Genomic DNA, 21,273 nt, shown 5'->3' on the forward strand with positions numbered 1-21,273 from the left:
CTGTAGTTGCCTGTCCTTTATGACACTGGTATGTACAGTAAAACTTGACTTCCATGGAAAGCTACATCTCTACATACATATGTTTTTGGACATTTATCAGACTTGCTGCATTGACTGTAAGCTTAGCAAAGACTAGCTTCTTGAAGTTTTTTATTGAAAGAATATGTGGTTTCTGAGTATGTTGAAACTTCTGAAATAGTATATATTGAAGCACTATTAGATTTCTGTTTGGAATCTGTTAGTAAATATATCTCTTTGATAGTGAGAAGCTTCCACAACATGCAGAGCATTGCTAGTTGGAAAGACATTCCTACCTCCATTGTAATGCAGTATCTAATTTTCTTAGAATAAGGAGTATATTAATTATATGCTGATTTGTTTTGTTTATATTAATTTTGACTGTACACATGCCTCAACAGACAGTCTTTACTTTGTCATTATATTACATTACACTAGATATAAAGGTCTTCCTGAACACATGTACCCCACAGTGGTTACTTACTATCTTTTATGGTCTCATGGCAGAGTCCTGTGTTTTTTGAAAAGATTTACATGTCAGCACCACTTATATTTTGTGTCCTTCTGTAATTTAAAAAGCAAGAATTTATGAGTGAGTCACTAAAGAAATAATGAAAATACTTCCCAAAAATAGATTCCATTATTTTTTTCTATCTGAAAGGTGTAGGCTCTGGCATAAATATGCATAAACATTAAAAATTGTAAATGTTGTCTTGCCAGGAAGAATGTCAAGTCAAACTAAATGAGGCAGAAAGACCTTTAACCTTAGTGTGAGTAAATTAGGTATACCTTGTCTTTTATTTCTTTTCCTATGAGCTTTTTAGCTGTTTCTGTCTTTTTCAAGTATTAAAAGTAAATGGGTTTAATGGCATTTTATTTAAATTCAGCATTAATTGTGTCATAGTAGGCACAGCAGGGCCCTTCCCTGTGTGCTAAGAGTGGATCCTGATAACAGAGGGGAGCTGAGTTGCTGAAGTCTCCCTCAGGGCACATCCTCTGCCCTGGGCACCAAGTGTGGTTCCCAAGAGCTCCAAGAACTAGTCCCCATTTCAGCTGCATGGCCCAGTGAGTGGGCTGACGCTTTCAGCATGGGTGAGTGCAGGTTTCTTTTCTGCAGTGACAGTTAAAAAAAATAATAACAGGAAATTTTTTTAGCATGGAGATGCATAGGTATTTACTAGATTCATGAAGGATTATAGTATTCTTAACAAATGACTTGGCAGTCTTCGTAATTTTCTGGACTTCAGTCAGCTTCAGACCTATGACTGGGATGGCCCTAACAGCACTATCCTGGACTTCCTGTCAAATCAATCTACTTCCCATGAGACTGTTACTGGCCCCCACTGGATTCTCACCTGTGGCTCAAAAACCTCAGTCCTTCTCAGCAGGAAATTCTTGGTAAATGTGTAATGTTTTCATATCCACAGATGTGTCTGCTGCAAAAGGAGGCAGTGGCAGGTCTTTTTAGAGTTGCTTTAGAAATGCAATGAATACAACATCCCAATGATTACTCAATCTCTTTTTTTAGCACCAAGTAAAATGAGTTGATCAGTTGCGTTATTTGGGCATTCTCACGTTGTCATTCAGCCGGGGGGATAAATTGTTACTGGGAATTGTCACAGTCAGCAAAGCAGGAAATTATGAAACAAAAGTGAGTGCTTGGATGAGAAATGTTTTACTGCAGACGGAGCAGTTGCAAACAAGTAGCAAGTGCAGTATTTTGAGTTTACCTATCATCGTCGTACAGTTAGGGAAATTTGGGACAAATTACTGTGCCTCTCTGGAAGGATTTTACGTAATTTACAGGTGATGAATAAAGATGAGAGTGGCCTGGATTGCCTGGATTCCACTGAGGAAAAAACTAAAGCCAAATGGAAGATGAAATTTCCAGGGCTAAGGATACAGACTCTTTGTCTAGGATTAGACTTCTCTTCTTCTGTGTGATATTACCAAGAGAGGTATTGCCTCCCATATTATTCCTGTTTTAAAAGTTGTAGTTAAAAAATGAGAGCAGATACAGAAAATATTTAGAGACCTTACACATCTTCATCTAGCACAAAATAACATTTAAAGTTCAGAACATCTAATTACTCCGAAGAGAGCTTGAGAGGTGTTTTACTAATAGTTCATGAAGATTCTCAGTAAGGCAGCTACTCGAAATTAGCTTAGCTTTGTCTGTGGTAAAATCACATAGGGATTTTATAATAAAGCAGATATGTCAATGTAGCACTGATTTGCTTAATAAACTTGCTAGTAAGTTTAAGCCACACTTAACTAGACAATGTCATATTTTACTTACCAGATCACTTTTTTGTTATTCTGTTTATTAATTTTATCCAAATTCTTCTGGTAGTATTGTTCATATTTGTTGCACATCTGGTAAAACAAGGACTTGAGGAGATGGATATTTGGGATTTATTTATTCTATTTTTTGTATAGGCAGAGTGCCATTCACTTTAGTGTGACGGTCTACTAATGTGACTTACACTGGAAATTCTTCTGTGTGTATTTAGGTCACAGCTACTGACAAGGGATTTGGATTTATAAACTGCTAGGGGAAGAAAGTATTCTTTTTCTTCATAATCAGTTTGATAATAATCAGTTACAGCACTGCATTTCTGGAAAACATGCCTTCATAAGTAAAACAATTTATGCTCTTATAATGGATTTAGTTTCTTTGTGGATGCTGGATAAGCTTTCAGGTGAGCCTTGTCTGATTTATTTCCGTACTTTGAAGATACTCTGTTTTTGTGTATTTTCACAATGGTAATACTTACCCATAAGTCTAAGATTGCTTTTGTTTTCAATGAGTCAAATACTGAACTTCTAAAGACTTAGGGGAACAAATTGGTTTTGACAAGAAGACATAGGGATTAAACTAGTTAAAAAAAAAAGCTGGAAAGTATTCTGGAATTTTTTTCTCTTTTACCTTTCTCCTCACTAAGCAACCTAGAAAAATGACAGAAATTACCAAAATCAGACTGAATGCTCTGGAAAAATGTAAGAAACTTTGTGAGAAAGTATTCTCAAACATAGGCTTAAGAGTGAAAATTACGGTTATGTTTTGAAAGCTGAAAGTGTATTAATGGGTAGCAAACTAGCTAAGATTTCACCAGAAATACGACTTTTGGTAAGGGCGTTCTGTTTCTATACACCCTGATTCTTTTGCTTTTTTTTTTTTTTTTGTAAAAGTTTCACCATTTTAAGATGAACGTCATCTTTTCGTATGGAAGGGCTTAAAACTTGCACAATTAATAAGATGTGAAAAAATAATGATGAAAAGTAATGAATTTTATGATAAAGTTAAACAAAAATACTAGTCAAAACAGAATTGAAATCGTGTGGTTTTTAGTAGTCTGAGGACTTTTAAATTGCTTCCACAGGCCACTGGCAGACAGGGTTTTTTTCTGAGTCATCTAAAACTGCCTGAAACAGCACAGCTGAGAATACATATTGTATGAAAAATCTTGCATTTCTGAGATGTGTTGAAGCCTCACTTGACAGTGAGTTTTTTATTTTTGCTGTCTTCCAGAGACTATTCAATAAATTGCATTTCCATGCCTTTTAGGTTAGAACCTAACCTATCTTCCTCAGCATCACTTGGATAAAGTGTTGTCTGTGCAGCCACAATCAATATAAGCATGAAATCCTATTTTCACATACCATTTATGCTTGACATACTTCTCTTCTATATAGTCTTGTCTTTCTGTGTAAGACAATTGTGGTTTATTTAAAAAAAAACAAACAAAAAAAACCCCACAAAACTCCCAGCATTGCTGTTTTAAGTTTCTGTAAGTGCTGAGGAGAGCTCACTGCCTCCAGTATGCTGTTCAGAGATGAGTGCCTGCTCCACAGCGACCTCTTTGTGTGCCCCAGTGCTCTCACTTTTCAAGCCCAGGCCAGTCTTTGCCCACCCATAGTTACTTTTTCCACAGATTTGGTGTTTCAGTGTAACTTTGTATGCAGTGTTGGTTGGCTTCCTGTGCTGGTTACCTTGCAAGATGTCCACCCCGAAGTCTGCCCTGTATTCCACCTTTCCATGGAGCTTGTCTGGTTTTTGTATAACTGCCCTGATGATCTGTACAACCACTCTGCAGCTCTTGCATTATCTATCACAGCCAGCAGTTTACTTGTGTCCAGTAACTTTTCACATGCTGTTTGTTCATCTTAATCTAAAGCCAAGGCCTGATCATCTGCCTGCAGCCTGACAGGATCCAACTGGCTGACAGGGCAGTTCTGACATCGCTCCACTGCCCACTGGAACAGCTGCCTGGGCAGTGAATGACTGGAGGAACATCAGTCCCACACTGCTGGAAAAATTAAGTCAGGCTGGTCCTACTGCTGCCACTCCTTTGCCACCTCTTTCCAGTGTCATCATGGCATTCCAGTGGCCATTGTGGTCTCTGCTGAGGCATCAGGACAGACAGTGGCACCATCGTGCTTTGTGCCATGTACATTAGCCTGCAGAGAGTCTTTCCTTGCTTGTGTTCCTGTCTCTAAAGGATTTCCTGACAGAAGTGGAGATGGGGGTGCAGTTTGTAAGTAAAAGAAAATTATCTCTTCCATTGTTGCTCACTGCTCATTATCTATCAGTGTGCCAGCATTTGCCAACCAGAGCACTAATGCCAATAGTGCTGGCAGTGTAGCATCTCCAGTAGTTGTCTCTCTCCCACAAGAGAAAACATGGTCAGTCTGCAGGGAAGAAGGGGGTCTCAATCTCAGCAGTGTATCATCCCTCCATAGGTAGTCAGCATGTCAACACCTTACTTTTAAGGTTTTGGTTTGGGGTATTTTTAGATATTCGGGAAAACAGGGATGATTTTCAAGGAGAAAGAGTGTGTGCATTGGTTGGTAGGAGGCCTTTGTCCATATTTCCCTAATCTCAGATTATTGTGGTTTGTATACTTCATAAAGTAGCATATTTATCTTTTTCTCTCTTAACTTTTGCGTTCCTTATTCTCTGGAGCATAGCATCTCTCTTGGAAACCAACTGGCACAGGTTGTGACACTAAATATAAGTATGATTTCAGAAAGCAGCTATAATCTGTGAGAGTATTTGGAAGGCAGTGAGAGTACTCTTCATTAGGGGCCTCCAGAAGTGGACCTTGTCAGTGCTGAAGGGCTTGACAAGAAAACAGGAAGGGATGAAGAAAAACAGAGAGTAAAAATGCTGGTGAGACAAAGGATAAACAGATGGGACAAAGACAAATCATCTCCACTCACTAATAATGGCCCACATAAAAACTACTGATAGTGCTTTGCAGAAGGCCAACCTTGACTTTGTAACTGATAAAGGAGGACAATCAGAGCATGGGGATTTGGGGATATTGCGAAGACCTCTGAACACAAAACTTATTAAGCTGCACGTAGGGGGCTTAATTGGGAGTGGGCATTTTAAGGGGCCAATCTCAGCCAGGTTTGGTCAGTAAATTTACCTGACCAAGCACTGTGACAGATCAACACTGTCTGTTAATATTTTTTTCTTTCCTTACCTGTTTGTAATCTCATTTCTTTGTTCCCTGCCTGCAAGTGCTGTAAGGACTAGGTGCCAGCTACTAGGGGTGTAGGGCAAGCAATGGGAGTCAGGGTGCATTAACTGAGCTTTGCTACTCATTGAACCTCTCAATTGGAAAGCAGCTGGAACATCTATGGACCTGGGAGAGACACCACCAGGTCTCTGAACACTGGGCTGGGCTGCAGCATCAGGGCAGGAGGAATCCCTGCACTGGTCTCAGAGATGCTGGAGAGGGCATGAATTTATACTGTCCATTAGCGCAATTGGAAAAAGTGTTCCATAACAGATATTCAATACTAAGGTTTTCCTTGTGAGTCAGGTGCATCTCAGAGTTGAGAAAACTGGGAAAAATACCACTATCTCCTTTTTCTATATTATTGTCTGTTGCTGACCACTGATAGAGACAGAAAAAACATGTATTTATTACAGTAACTTGACTAGTGATGTTTACAAAACCAAAGTTCTGTGGAAGAATATTTAAGTCAAAAATTCTTAGTTTGCCTTAAATCTAGGAGAAGTGAAGGTGCTCACTTACAAATTTGGGAATTTAAGCCTGAACAGAAGGTTCTTGGCCTCATTCTGTATACTAGACATTTCAATGTGGCTTTCATGACTTCACATTCCAAAGTGTAATTCATTCTCCAGTACTATTCATAATTCTGCAATGTCTTGGGAATTCTGCAATATTGTCATATCAAAATTAAACCAACCATTCTCATGGGGAGGGATTGCTGAAGTTTGTCTGCCTCTGCCCTGAACCCTGTTGCTGCATTTAAATCCTAAGGAGACAGGAAATAGGCAGTTTTATTTGGGATGAAGATCATAGGAATTATATTTTTGGTTGTTTTTTTTCTTTTTAATAAACCAGCAGCTTGATTTAATGAATAATACTGGGTTCCAGAGCTTCATCTGTAGCCCCAAACCTCCTATATGACAGTAAACATGTCACTTAAACAACGTGTCCTACTTTCACCATCTGTGAAACACTTCGGAAAGTCATGGAAAACTGAATCATAGGTCTTTTCCATCTCTTATTACGTCATCCAACTGTTTAACTGCCAGTAGAAGATTGTTTCCTACTTCCACCAGTGTTTTTCCAGTGTGGATCGTGTCCTCTAAGTGATTGGACTTCCACTAGTACCTTTGGGAGATGATTATGCAAAGCTTTAGATCTCATTGTCAGGAAGCTCTTCTGACATTCACAAATAGAGGGTGGTTTGTTTCTTTTCTTCTTCTTGTTAATTTAACTAAGTTCTGCTACTTGGTTCCCATTACTGTTGTTAAGATAATAATTGTTTGCAGTTAATAGATAATTGTTTACAGTTTTAAGATATGCAATTCATACAACACCTTAAAGGTCTAGATAAATTGCAAGTCTCTATAAAAATACCTTATCTATACAAAGAAGCAAAACAAGGTTTTAGGATGCAAGGTATGACCCTTTATAAGAAGCTAAGATACTTGGTTCTTCCTGAAATTATGTCTAAGGAAGTGTACAGATTGCTCCAGATTTATGACAGAAAAAGGGTAAAATATGGAACTTAACTTCATTTTTACTCCACTGTTGTTTGAATAGGTTTCAAAAATGCTTAAGCAGGGAAAGAAAGAAATTAACAAATACAACATAGTTGTTGAACATGAAAGCTATCAGAATAACTAGGTGTTACTTTGTACAGCATTTTAACTTTTCAAAATGTGTGGACATTATTTGGGTCTGGCGTAAGAATCAAACTGCTTTTTAAATGGCCATCTGGGAAACAACTGGTATGTAACATAATTTTTGGTTGCACTGCCTGATGAGGAAAATAACCTTCAGTTAATTAGTTGATGAAGTTAATAGAGCATTTTGTAATACAGCCTACATAAGGCATGTGTCTTAAAAAAGCAAGAAATGTGTTGTGGGGGCATGTTTCATAAAATATTCAGCTTTTAACAAAATCCACTTGCCCAGAATTTTCATGCCTGTATTTCAGCTGCGGATGCAAATGCTTAAGTCCAGGAATGCAAACTGCATGTTCAGTCAGTCTCTTTAGAAAAAAAAGATAGTATTTTTTGTCTCAGCTTCATTTTCATTGTCTTTAACTTATATATTAATGTACATTGGCCTTCCAAGGTTTATTTGTAGTACTACAGTATGGGCAGTTGAAATATTTCTGTGAATAAAACCACCCATTCTGCATACTTTGCTGTTGAAAAATCTCCCTTGCCTTCAGCACTAGTGTATACAGTCAGATTAAGTATAAGGTAGTGTTTACATACGCACCAAAAACTTTGCCAGATAAGAAACTGGTTTTCTTCCTTTAAGAGATTAGGGAGGTACCATGATTAGAATGTTTATAAGGAAAGTGAACCTAGAAAGACTTCATAAGGTCTGATCATAAGAAGAATAAACTTATCTTTCATCTACAGGAAATAAAACTGGATGAAGTTACCAGACTTGCTCTTAGGACAGAAGTTAATTTTGAAAGTGTCTGCAAAAAGGTAAGACTTGCTGGCTTTGTTTTTCTTTGCCTGCTCTCTGAGTCTGAAAAGGTGCATGTGTGGGTGCAAGTACATAGATTTGACACAGTGTTTTCTGTTTGTTCCATTGTATCTTCAGTGTAGATCTTCCTTTTATGAGGACGTTTATCCACTGGGACATATTTACAGAAAAATGAATAGCTGTCTGGTACGAATTTTCATTAGTCTGGTGGGCTAGTCCCTAATAATTGGAACAGAATACCAGGAAGCATAGTAGTGATTTCTTGGTCTTTATAAATAGGTTTGTTATGTTTATATAGTATATATATACATGATTCAATTAGTGTAAATAATCTAAGGAACCTTTCAGGAACAGTTGGAAGAAGCTTCTCTATACTTTTAAATGCAGAGAGAAGTTTCCACATGGACAAGATATGACAAACATTAGCTTGAAATAAAAGTGGAATTCTAGCACCTCTGTGTCTCATGTGGTTCAGTGTAATGTTTTTCTTGAAGCCTGCTGATGTACAGTATCAAATATTGTCCTAGTTTGAAAGACAGGTGTTTGCTAAGGAAAGCAGAAGCCTCCCTTTGATCTGAAAAATGTGATCCTTCCTTCCTACAGATTATTATGATTTTGAAATTAAAGGAGCTCTCAGGCAAAGATATTGGGGGTAGGAATAACAGTTCTTCACTAGTATATCTAACAAGACAAACAAGAACAACAACAGCTATGAAATTACCCACAAACAGAACAGTAACTCAGTCCCAGTGTTTTTTGGCTGCAGGCACCTTTTCCCTGAGCTGCAGTTCCCGGTGCTGGGGGCAGGCAGGTCCCGCAGAGCTGCAGGAGGGCTGGGGGTGATGGCAGAGCTGTCCCAGGGGGAGAGAGAGATGGAGAGAGCCCTCTGCTCACGGTGTTGGTCCCAGTGCTCAGCAGAGTGCTGGATGGTGGCAGGTTACAGTGAGAAGGCAGCAGGGCAGGGTCTGACAGCAGTGAGGATGGCTCCCAGCGCTGGGATGGCAGGAATGGGGCTGAGGTGGCGATCGTCCTTCCCGTCCGAACTCCATGGATGATATGGGCCGAGCCAGAGCCTTCTGTCTGCTCTTCTGGATGTTTGGATATCAAGGGGTTTCTCTCTTCTCTCTCCTCCCCCTTGTCACCAGGGCCCAGTCAACAGTATCTTAGCATGACAATGGGGAAAATTCCACAGAGGGAAAAGGGAAAGAACCGACCCCCAACAAATACTAACTGCCTAACTATTGATGTCTGTAAGAGGTTAAATGAAGACATAGAATTACGAAGATGCTCATTTAAAGAAGCAGCCAAGGCTGGGAGCAGTACGATTTTAAAGAATAGGCTACATTATTGATGCCAGAAAGCAATTCCGAGTTTAAAAATGTCAGTACGTGAAGTTTTATGGGTTTTTTCACTTTTTCCTTAATTCCTATGTATGGTCCACTGAGGAGGACTGAAACCTGAAATTTTTAATGGCTAAATTTTGATGTAGAATTGGGTCATTTACTCCTGTAATGGCATAATTAGTTTGTATTACTCTGCTGTTGCATATTGCAGTCATATCAGTGTGATGTAGTTCAGTTATTAGCATCGTATGCAGCCAATGTCAACAAAATCAAGTTAATAGGAAAATATAATAGGAATTCCGTATTTCTGGCGAAGTGTTTGGGTAGAAGCATCTTAACTGATTTTCCTTCTCTTACTGAAAGAAGAGAGTAAGGAAAAGGTCACAGATACAGTGAATGTGAAACTCAAAAGCTTTATTCTTTTGAATTTATTTGACAAGAATTTTCCAATGTGAAGATGAAGTAGTCACAAACTGGTTACTGTAATGTTAGAAATGGGGCAGGTGTAAATATTTTAAATATGAAAACCCATGGAGAGGGATTTAATTCTTGAAGAGGGATGCTAAATTCAATCAGTGACATTTTGTCACTTAACCATAAGAGATTATTCTGCCAAGATTTCAAATTCATCAGGCTTATGCTGATCTCATAAATTGAAGGAGCACCAAAATGCAATTATTGATATGATTTTTAAAGGAGTTTGTAAGTTTACAGTTGGAATTTTCTTTTCTGAGGTGGCAATTTTATTGACAAGAATTCTTGAAGGAATAAAATTAATCTTACTTTCAGCCCATTATTTTTTATATATTCATAGTCATGACTGATGGTGTGCTTCTCATATTTACTTGAAATAGGCTTTAATTTAGCTTTAATTCTTGCAAACACATAATGCAGGTATTTTCCTGGAATTGTTTTGGGGTTTTGATCTTTTGTTGTATCTGTTACTTTCTGCTGCTGGTCCTGTTTTTCAGGCAAATTGAAGTCTATTAATTTCACAGCTTTTAGTGGCAGGAACTTACAGGAAATCAAGCTGATGAATGGATGGATTCTGATGCTTTTTTAAACCCATAGAGGGTTTTAACCTCACTGCAATAGAAGAATATGCACAACTGTATGACAAGTGATGGCTGTGCTGTCATAACTTCATTAGATGCTTTTGGTTAGTCATAGCATATCCCCAACTGAAGAAGGCATCCCTTCTGTGCTTAAACAGAAGTTAGTTCTCCAATATTTTATTTCTTATTTTCCCACAGTTAGTCGTTAAACATACAATAAAAAATATTTGATTTTCTATCCTTAGCAATTTTCTGTAGTCTGATGAAGTACAGACCACACTATTTACCTTTTCATTAATTTGAGTTTCAAAATATTTGAAGGAAAACATCCTGTGGCTGTTTTCATTTTCAGAATAGGTTTGTTTTCATTGACAAAAGGCAATCTGCTTTTAATTCACTGTGGAATGCTGAATATTAGTTTTGCATAGTAGTCATGTAGTCAAGATACTTTTTAATTGCTTTTGCTCACTGAGCTTTTATGTTCCATTACTTTTCCCAACATTTTTCAGAATAAGCTAAGTATACTTTTCTATTTAAAAAGAGTTTGCATATATTTCAATCAAGTACAATAAAATTCTGCTAAGTGTTTAGCAAGTGGCAATTTGCTGGGAGTTCCTATGATTAGATTTCAATATTGCTGTATTGATAATAAGCAGATCAGATTTATCTAGTTGCAGGGGGTGTTGGCAAGAGTTTCCAGCCCCATGACACAAGACTTTTTATAAATGCATTGCAAGAAGCAGCAGGTGAGCAATTCTTTGTGCATGTCTGCTGAAATATTTTTGATCCATTTGAATATTGCTGCAGCTGGCATCATTGCTACCAACAGGTGATAAATCCTATTGTAAAAACGGTAATAAATGTTACCATGCAACTTTGACTAGGATTTCTATTTTTGGTCCTGCTAACAGCTGTTGAAAAACAGAACCTGTATTTTGTGGGTTTTCTCCATGCTCTTGTGCACTTTTTGTACCAAGTTCTGCATTGTTTGCTGCAAATATATTTGACAGACATTAGTAAAATCAGAAAAGTATGTCACAGAGTTCATATTTTACACCCACATTTGCACATTTTAAACTGTTGCACGTGGCATGTATTCCTGCAATGTATGGGAAGCTTGATTCGTCAGTGTTGTGCTCCAGGACACTGGAAGTTATTAATTGGAAGCTAATCCTAATAATGCTGTTCATTTCAAGCAGAAAACTGAACTGAGCACTGGCCAAGTCTTAACTGTGATCTTCAACTTGTTGCTAACATAGATTCAGTGTAATTCAGCTAGGCAGGATAGATAAGTTAATATGTATTAATGTTTTTTTCCAATATTAGAAAATTGATTATAATCTGGGCTGTTTCCTCAGGAAAAGAGGACGTTGGTGCACTTGCAAGCACCTTCATCATAGCCACAGTTGGTTTTGTTGCCCTTTGCTAACAGATACTAACTTACTGCAGCATCTAATTTAGCTGTTCTTCCGGGAAGTCTTTGGTGTATAGTACATGAAGAAAAAGTCCCCGTGTTTTAAATACTTGAGAATGACAGAATTCCAGCATAGTGGAACTCTGCTACAACCAGTGATATGTCATCTTGCCTTAAGTCAATATATTCTAATTTTTTTCTAAATAAAAAAATCTATGGGTTTCAAAATTCAGCAACTGTCTGATTTGGGAAGCAGGGTTGAAACAGAAATTAACTATTGTATTTTGCTTTGAGTGAAGAATAGAGTACCAATATCCATTATTATCAGAGATTGAATTGAGCACATGCTTTTGCCTTGCAGAACAAGCATTCATAGGTTATAAATCCCACCCATATTTTTTGCTTCCAGATGCAGTCTTCACATAACCTTAGGAGCATGGTATTCCCTTCTTTCATTACACTGATGTTTAATTTGTGGTCCTTGAGAAGATTGCCATTTTTTCCTATTAAGTCTTGTATTTCCATTGCTCAAATCCTGTTGTGTTTGAATCATGCAGATGCTTGTCTGTAAAGAGGATTCTGCACAGCAAATTTTGAATATATTATGATCCTCACAGTTCTTCTGGGGGCACATCCCTCTGCATCACAAGATGACAGAAAAGCTTGCCACAGTTTCTAAGTGTGTTGAGAAATTTTTTGTAGGACAGAAATGTAAGTCATTAGTAGTTTTGAGAAGCTTTTTTCCCTTTTTTTTTCTTTTTTCCTAATTTAAGGTCTGGCAAGCTTATTTTGGATTGCTTCATGTACAGGGACCTACTTTGTCTTGCTTGGAATTTAAAAGGAATTCAAAGATTTTAGGAACAGGATCTCAGGCAGCTCATGAATAGCCATAGGGAGACATGCCAGGATTTAACTGAGCAATTGGGTACACATTGATCATTTAAAATCTAAACTGCCTGATGAGGACAACTCGGCTTAATATGATTTTGGAGGGTTGACATTAGTGTCGTGTGGCTTCTGCTGCAGATATTTTTAACAGATACCCAGACTAATATATTAGAAGTTCTTAGAAGAACTTCTTCCAGAAATTCTTAGAAGTTCTGGGGTGAATGAATTTAATATCTCTGTCACTTTACCTGTATGGCTTAAATCAATTTAGGATGGGGAAACCAAAATACTAACAGTAATATGAAAGGGTTTTCTGTGATTTACCATACATTATACATATATATATATATATATGTATACACAGTGTACAGCTATATACAGACAATGACAGTGACATCCAGTAGTAATAATTGCGTATAGTTCTCACTTAACAATCAGATCTCCCTGAAGTTCACATCGTGTTGTCCCATCTTTCTGCATTATCCACCATGTGTAACCTGGTCACTGAGCAAAGACTCAGACTTCAACTTATTCACATGTGAGAAGAAGATTTCTGTTTTATCTCCCATACTTCTTGAGTTCACTCAATCTCTGGTGTGGGGCTAAGGAAGTCCTTGGACAGAAGGCAGGAGATAGAAAGGTGTTTCAGCCCAGGACAGACAGGAAGAAGAAAGATGAAGCTACAGGGCTAAATACATATTAACTTAATTTCTTTCAAAAGTATTTTTCAATCACATTATCAAAATAGCATTTGTCAGATTCATGTCCTTTTTAAATTATGCTGGTGATGGCCTGAGAACAGTCTGTCAATTCACAGCCTCTCTGTCATAAGAAAACAAAAACAGAGCAAGGGTGGAGTAGTCACAATGCTAGTTTTGTTTTTCTTTTTGGATTTATATTGAAAAAGTTTTTCACTCCAAGTTTTTCACTATTTGAAAGGCAGTTTATGAAAAGCTGCAAGCTTTGAGGCTTTAATTAACAGTGAATAATTAATTGGAGCAGCAGGTGTTCCTGAATAACTCACTAGATGGATACAAGACATTGTTCATGCTGAAGGTATATACAAGACATTGTTCTACTAAATACGCTTACTTATTAAAGAAATTTTAATCTCAGTAGTCCTAATACTTTTGAACTTTGTAGCAAGAAAAGAAAGATGTAATTTCTGAATCAAGTAGAATTTTTGATGGAATGCATCTATGTGTATAAAGGAACAGTGATATCTGTAATTCCTAATTTTGAAAAATATAAAGGTTTTTCTTTTATCTGATAATCCTAAATGTATGTTTGTGATCTTTGCCTTTGTTTATTTTAAAAATGTACTTCCTAAATTGAAAATATCTAAACAAACCCCTCTACATGCACTGTAGATTTAATCTGAGGAAATGTACTAAATCCTAAAAAGGGCCCTGAAAAGGGTCTTTTGCATTTGCTGCTAGCTTCAAAGGCTTTGGATCAGAGAGAATAGTTGCTGTCTTTTGTTTGGGGTTTGGAGGCTTTTTCCACAACGTCCTCCCTTCTCCTCCCACCAGCCTTCCTGAAGACTTCCACTAACCACACAAACGTACTAATTAGGGTAGATGTTATTATTGACATAAAACAACTGTTTGTTGTTAGTGCCTTTAATGGTAGATTCTTATGTCTGTGGATTTTTAACATTGCTTTTGGAAATATTTTGTTTGCATAAACCATAGGGACAAGAGTATTGTATGAATCAATTTTCTTTATAATACTGATGTGGTAGTCCCTAAGTGTTGTATAATATGCTTATCATTAATATGTTGTAATTTTGTGGTTGGATTTTGGCTGTGTGGGGGGCAAATGTCTGGTGTTTTTCAGGAACCCATGAAAAACTTTGTTCTTCTTCTTATCTAAATTTTGGTTGTTGCACTCTGATGATTTAATAGCCTACCTGGATTCTGTAGATCATCTCCATCTCACTCCCCATCCCCTTCTCTATAAGTATTCATTATTGGAAACATTGATATGTATTTATTTTGCTCCAGAAGGAGTATACTGCCTTACTAGTTACATGGATATTTCTGTTCTCCAACAAGGCATTTATGCTGAAATACTGAAATGATAATATACAATAATTAGTAAAATAGTAAGATAGTAATATGCTATTTATTTTCTTACATATTTCCTACCTTCCTATAATAGATACTCATTTTCATGTTAGATGCCAGATCGATTTTTCTCTCTGTACTAGATGCATCTGTCAACATGTTATATTTTTTGGAAATGTATTGCATTAATTTAATAGTACAATTTCCTGCAGCACAGACTAATTTAATTGTCTTTGTGCTGGGCATCAGTGTTACAGAGTTGAATTCTTTTTGTCCTGACTACTTTTACCCAGTTTGAATGGAAGTTACACTAAATGTATGAAGCCACAGTTTCCTGAGAATTTTCCATGTCAAACACCAGATGTTAGTGTTAAACAGGAATGTCTGTGGGTTTTTTTAGGACTACTGATGAAGTGAAGAATTTTGCATTCATTGATGAATATCACATTCAGGTGTAAATACTTTCTGTGTGACTGATTGTTCTTAGTTTTCTTTTCCTGAAAGTTCCTCATCTTCCAAATTTGATTGCTTGAATTTCAGGCTGTTTAGCATGGCCTTTATATATACCAGGCTATATTTAAGAGCCTACAATCCATTACAGTGGCTGTAACTGAAATTTTGTCAGTATAAATGAAGTCTGTCAATTTTTAAATTAAATCTCTTTCCAGTCTTCTCCACACCTACTTTGGTTTGCACAATTGTCCATCTGTCTGCTAGTCCAGCCAGTATCAATCCCTCCCCAGGCTTCCAGTGGGAGAGTACAGGGTTGTACTGGGTCCATGTCACTCCCACCTTTGGTGAGCCATTCCTTCCCTGCACCATACTCTTCCATTACTGTTTCTGGAACAATTTGTAGATGTATTCTCCAGCTGCCTCTCTGCATTCAAACTGGGCCACTGTACATAGTCCACTGTAATGCCACTGTTGGAGAGTAAGGAGGTACACTAGAGCAAAGCTACCATAATCTTCAACATCAGAGTAGCAATTGCAATGAGCTCAGTTTAACCACAGCTTTGATTTTGTTCATTCTGGAAGGAGTCATCTTTTAAGTTCAGTATTGAAATAAACTGCTTAGTAACTTTGGCACTGTTTCACAGAGATACTGTTTATCTCTGACACAAAAGGGCTGTCTCCTTTCAGATTTTAAGTTGTAGTCCAAGAATCTTTCTACCACTCATTGGTATTCCTGTGAGGCTGTAGCTCTTTATTTTGTTGCCTTGCTGAACAGTTCATGTTTGCTAAAGTATGGTCTTGTCCCTAGACAAGACTCAGACTCAGAAGTGGTGTGATTGGCTTTGATTTGAATGTGCTCCTTTCACTTACTTGGTGTGCCAGACCAGAATCTGGGCAAGCATATCATAGTTAATAAAGCTCAGAGGAAGTTGATTCACATTTTTGTAAGTGATACTTGGCTTGGATCCCCAGGAAATTCAAACACAATAAGTATGCTCATGAGGCTATAATGGATGAAAAGGTGGGTGGGAAAAGCAGTGCTGTTAAGAGTCAGATACACCTGTGGTAGTGGTGTCATGATGCGTGGTTCTGCACATACACATTGCTGTTCTTCTCCAGTCCCAGGGAACTTTATGTTACAGCACTCACAAAAGACAAGCAACTCACAACTTTCATTCCTGTTTTAAATGAGTATTTGAGTGATGTCTGATCAGTATCTTACTGGATATGAGCTGTCATGGGAATAATAGAAGAGAATATTAGAAGTAGTCTTTTTTCTATACTTTCTTTGAAGAAAATAAAGGAAAAGTAGCATAAGAGGTTCTCAAGGTATTGTGGTTGATTTGACAACCTTTTGGGTTGGTTTGGTTTTTGTTGTTTTGGTGGGGGTTTTTTTGGGTGTTTTTTTTTAAGGAAGGCCAAGTTACTGATGGCCACAATCTCCTTCTCCAGAATATTGTCTAGACTTGCATACAATGCCTTTGAGACAGAATATCAGTGCCTGGATGAGTATATGATATAAAAATGAGACACTTAAGTACTTATAGTATGTTTGGGGCCAGGAAAAGCTGGACCTGAAGGATGACCTGCAGCATAATCAAAATTGCACAAGGCTCTCGGCACTGAAAATTTTGAAGGGCATAAAAGAATATTTAAAAGCATAAGGGAAGGTTCTATGCATGGAGGAATATCAGATTAACATTGATGTGACACACAGGGAGTATGTGGCTACTTTTCAGGACATCTTTTACAGGCAAAGGGCAGAACAGCTTGATCCAACAAGTAATGAAGGTAAATCAGACTGGCTAGAGTTGATTGACACCTCCAATACTAAGGTACTGGGGAAAAGTGTAAATTATGAATACTTCCACATTAACTCTTGCACTGAAAACAATAATGGCAGGGAACTAGAATTTCTGACATGTATCATCATCACTGATAATACAGATACCCTTCTTCAACCAGGTCTTCAAGATAGCTAATCCATTTTACCATCTTTACAGGGATACTGGGGTGTGATGTACACACATTAGAGTGGTGCTTTTCTGTGAAGCACTGTAGGTTAACAGCTCTAAGGTATTACCAGGGAAAAAAAAAAAAAAAAAAAACCTCAGAAGTGTTTTAAATGGATGTTTCAACTGTCAAAAAAGTTTGGCACCAGTAATGTACTACAGGCCCCAGTGAGAATGGTAGTGGTGAACAGTGTTCAATGAGACTAGAGACACTACAAATTTAGGACAGATAATAAGAGTCAGTGGTTTCAGTTACTCTTAGTTCTTTTGGGTACTAAAAGCAGAATTTTTGAATTGTGTCTTTTATGTATCCATAGGGAAAGTAATCAGTTTGTAAAGCTGATCCACGTGAAAGGGCAGGGAGATGGATTTGTGCAACCAAGTGACAAAGCAAAATGTTTCCTCTGTCTTGTCATCTATCTGTAAATCCTCTGAGAATTGATACTCATTGAGCAATTTCAACCAAGATTCCTGTAGCTGGTTTTAAGAGTATTAACTTACAGCAGGAATTTTTTTTTTTATGAGTGTGTGTATGTGAGAAATAATGACCAATGACCCCTGAAGGGGGAAATGGCCATAGTTTTTTACATCTTGATCGTGTTTTGAGAAGCATAATAGAGTTGGCATTCTATGATAGTGTGAATGCACTCCTGTCTAGAAGAAGAGTGCAGGGATGTAACATAAGGTAGAGTTTACATGAGTTTAAATGTTGTGGTTGCTTGCTTAAGAGAATTTTAAGGGTTGAGATGTCTTTAATGTTATATAAATGAGTGTGATTACTTTTATTAAAAACTAATAGTTCCTTGTGCATTAATAACTGGAAAAGCTCTTTCTGTATATTTGCTTTGTATTGTGACTCAGAATTGCATTGCAAAATCAGGAAAAAAAATCTGACATTCCTGATATTTCTGAAAATGAAAACCAGCTGCTCATATTTTATGCTGCTTTTATTTTTACAAATGAAACTCTCAGTTTTTCATTATATAGATGATGTAAAAATAAAGTACATTATTCTGATTTCTTCCCATCTCTCCTATCCAGATAAGTTTCTTAAGTGCCCAAGTCAGTACAAAGAAATAGTACTAACTAAAAGTAAAGTTATGGAATTAAGCAGGCTCTTTCAGCTCATTAGGAAGCCCTTCTATCTGTTGTTAACACTTGAAAACTAGAAGAAAAGTGCTAGAGCCACTGTTCCCTGGAATTGTAGATGATGTTCCTGAATTACTGGAATTCTTTCTTAAAAATATTCTGATTTATTGGGATGCCAGTAAACATAGCTGCTAAGGCCATCCACCTGAAAAGTTTGTTGCATGGTCAAATGACACTGTAGGTTTACAGCGTATTGCACCTCTCTGGCAATATTGGTAGGTAAAACAAAGTATCAGAAACTGGAGGTAATTAGTGACTTAATGGAGGTATGACAACATTAAATTTCAAGTGATGATGATCTAGTTTTTCTTGAGTTTGGAATTCAAATAACTACCAAATGACTGGAGTGGTTCAGTGGTTACACATTAGGAAAACAGCATGCCAAAGTAATAACTATGTATAGAAGATGCATATAGTGAAATGCCTGCTATAAAGTCTGAACACCCAGGATTATGATCCATTTTACATCCATTCTCTGCTGATGTGCTCAAGTAATACCTGGGATTAGATATATGTCTGATGTGTCTTTATCATTAGAGTAGGTCTCGAATGTATTAAGTCAACAGACTTAATGATGGAAAATTTACATTTTGGTGCCAGAGAACTGGCATGTTTATCTCTGATGTTTTAATAGTTTTTCAGTGAGCTGAACTTGTATTTCCATTGTCTTTTTCAGGAAAAGTCTGAAAGACATATATTTAAAAAAATCTGTTTTCAATCATGTACAGAAATTGCAATGTGGTATGCCAAGAAATGCTGTCTTGAGTAGCATATTAGTCCCTGGACTAACCCTAGTTAGTGTGTGCAGTGCTTGTGAAGTCTTTTAAGACATCTGTGCCTCCAAATCCCTGGCTCTCTTAATTCCTTCAACAGTACTTTAAACAGAAGTACATCTCTCCTGAGAGTTTTGTCTGAAAACATTAACCTAGTTAATACATGTTATATGTGTGGTTATATATGGGTGTGTTCCATGGTGGTAATGCCTGCAGATGGAAAGGTCTGAGCAAGACAAGTTTTGTCCACAGAGATATTTTTTTTTTCCTTTTATGTTCTAATTATCTGAAATATACCTGATTTAAGTGGTACTTGTTTTTTTTTTAACATTAGCTGGCTTTGAAGCATTACATCTGTTTTAAATTTGAAGAATGCAACTATGTCTACTTTCTCTGCTATAAACTTAAGTTTGTATGTGCTTATACTTATGGTACAGTATCAGTCTGCATCTGACAAGTTATAGTTTGAGGTTTGAGCATCTGTTTTAAAGTGAAATATTGTAAGGATATCTCAAGATTACATCCCTGATAGTTGAGTACAGAGTTTTGTCTGTAGACAGTTTTTTCTGAGCATATTGATGTCAAAAGGGAGAGTTGTGAGTATCACAGTTCTGAAACTTCTTTGGTTCATCCAAGACAAAATAGTTTGAACTTTTTGGCCCATTATAATAATTTTAATAATACAGAACTCATTCCTATATTAACAGTTTAGTTACTGCCATGAGCTCCACTCAGTCTTTAGACAATCCCATGGTGCACAGCTGACTCATGGGAGTTCAGATGCATTCAGGTTAAAGTGAAGTCACAGAATTCTGTTTACTGCTTGGTTTACAGCACTGCCTGAGTGTTGTTGATTTCCTTTGTGTTTCTGCTCTCTTTTCTGTAACAAGTAAGTATAAATAGTAATTTTTAATTTTTTTCAAAAAAATGGTTCTTTCAGATTTCATTTTTATATTACCTAGCTAAACTCTCTATTCAGAGTTAATAAAAGACTGCCCGTTTTAATTTTTCAGACCCTCATTCAAGATTGCCAATTACAAGAAATTATCTCAACTTCACATTTTTGTAAAAGTCAATTGCAGTTTCAGATCCGATATATAGTTGGTGTCCAACTAATTTGTTTATGATATTTTCTCCAAATTTACTTTTCTTCTCTTAAGACTCCCTGAATTTTGTGGCAAAGAATTTTCTCTTTCTCACAGCTATTGCCTCTTAGTCAAGGTGTATTTTGTTTCTATTTCCCTGAAGTACATCTTTTGTTTCAGGGTTTCTATTTTATCTTATTTTGCTTTCCAGTTTAATCTTTCAATATGATTGTCTCATGCCTTTTTGGGTTAGAATGTTTGATTTTTTTTCATGTGAGGTGTGGGTGTGTTTTTAAGTGCCAGCTATGCTCTCCCCAAAATTGTTTATTAAGTTTGTCAGGGTGCATGTATTTTATAGCAATGCTGTTCTTCGAGTCTTCAAATATCAAAATATATGAAAGGCATATATTTTATAGAAAGCTATCTATAAAAAAAGCAAAAACATGTAGACTTTGTACTGCTATGATTTATGTGTTTGATTTTACATTTGTATAAATCATAACTGCATGTATTTTATCCTGGTCAATTGTCCTGGATAGACAATTTAAGTTATGTAATATTTTTTTAGATCACTGATATTTATTAATAATTTTCTTAGACTCCAACTTAGGGAACACTCCCTTCTCACAACTCTTTTCCACTTGTAATTTGTCCACAGTTCTCTATAGTGTAAAGTAATATTCAGCATTGTCCTAGGTTTTCTTAAAGGCCAGCAGTGGTTTCAGTGTTGGTATGAATTAGACCATCACAACTTGGGGAGGAGTTTTCAAAGTGCTCACTTTGTCCTCTTTCATAACCTTAAGAAGTTGTTTGTTTGTTTTTTTTAATGTGCAGGTTGTCTCTGTGGGATGCCAAATTGAGATAATTATAGACACATAGCCTTACTAGCCTTGGAAAAAATGATGAGTTAGAAGCATTTTAATTTGCTCACAGTCTTGATGTTTCCACTTACACCTAGAATTGACCCTGTTTTCCATAATGAAATAATTAAGAATCCATGCCTACTTCATTCTTCTT

General features: G+C 36.8%; 1 protein-coding gene across 1 annotated transcript in view; it reads left to right on the forward strand.

The window, feature by feature from the left end:
* The window catches only part of SRFBP1 (serum response factor binding protein 1), a 68,568-nt gene that overhangs the window by 36,443 nt on the left and 10,852 nt on the right, over positions 1-21,273 (forward strand). Inside the window, exon 4 of the mRNA XM_062513207.1 lies at positions 7,943-8,014. Within this exon, the coding sequence (XP_062369191.1) occupies positions 7,943-8,014 (72 nt within the window). The remainder of the gene's footprint in view (positions 1-7,942; positions 8,015-21,273) is intronic.

The sequence above is a fragment of the Cinclus cinclus genome, chromosome Z, assembly GCF_963662255.1.
Source record: "Cinclus cinclus chromosome Z, bCinCin1.1, whole genome shotgun sequence".
NCBI lineage: Eukaryota > Metazoa > Chordata > Aves > Passeriformes > Cinclidae > Cinclus > Cinclus cinclus.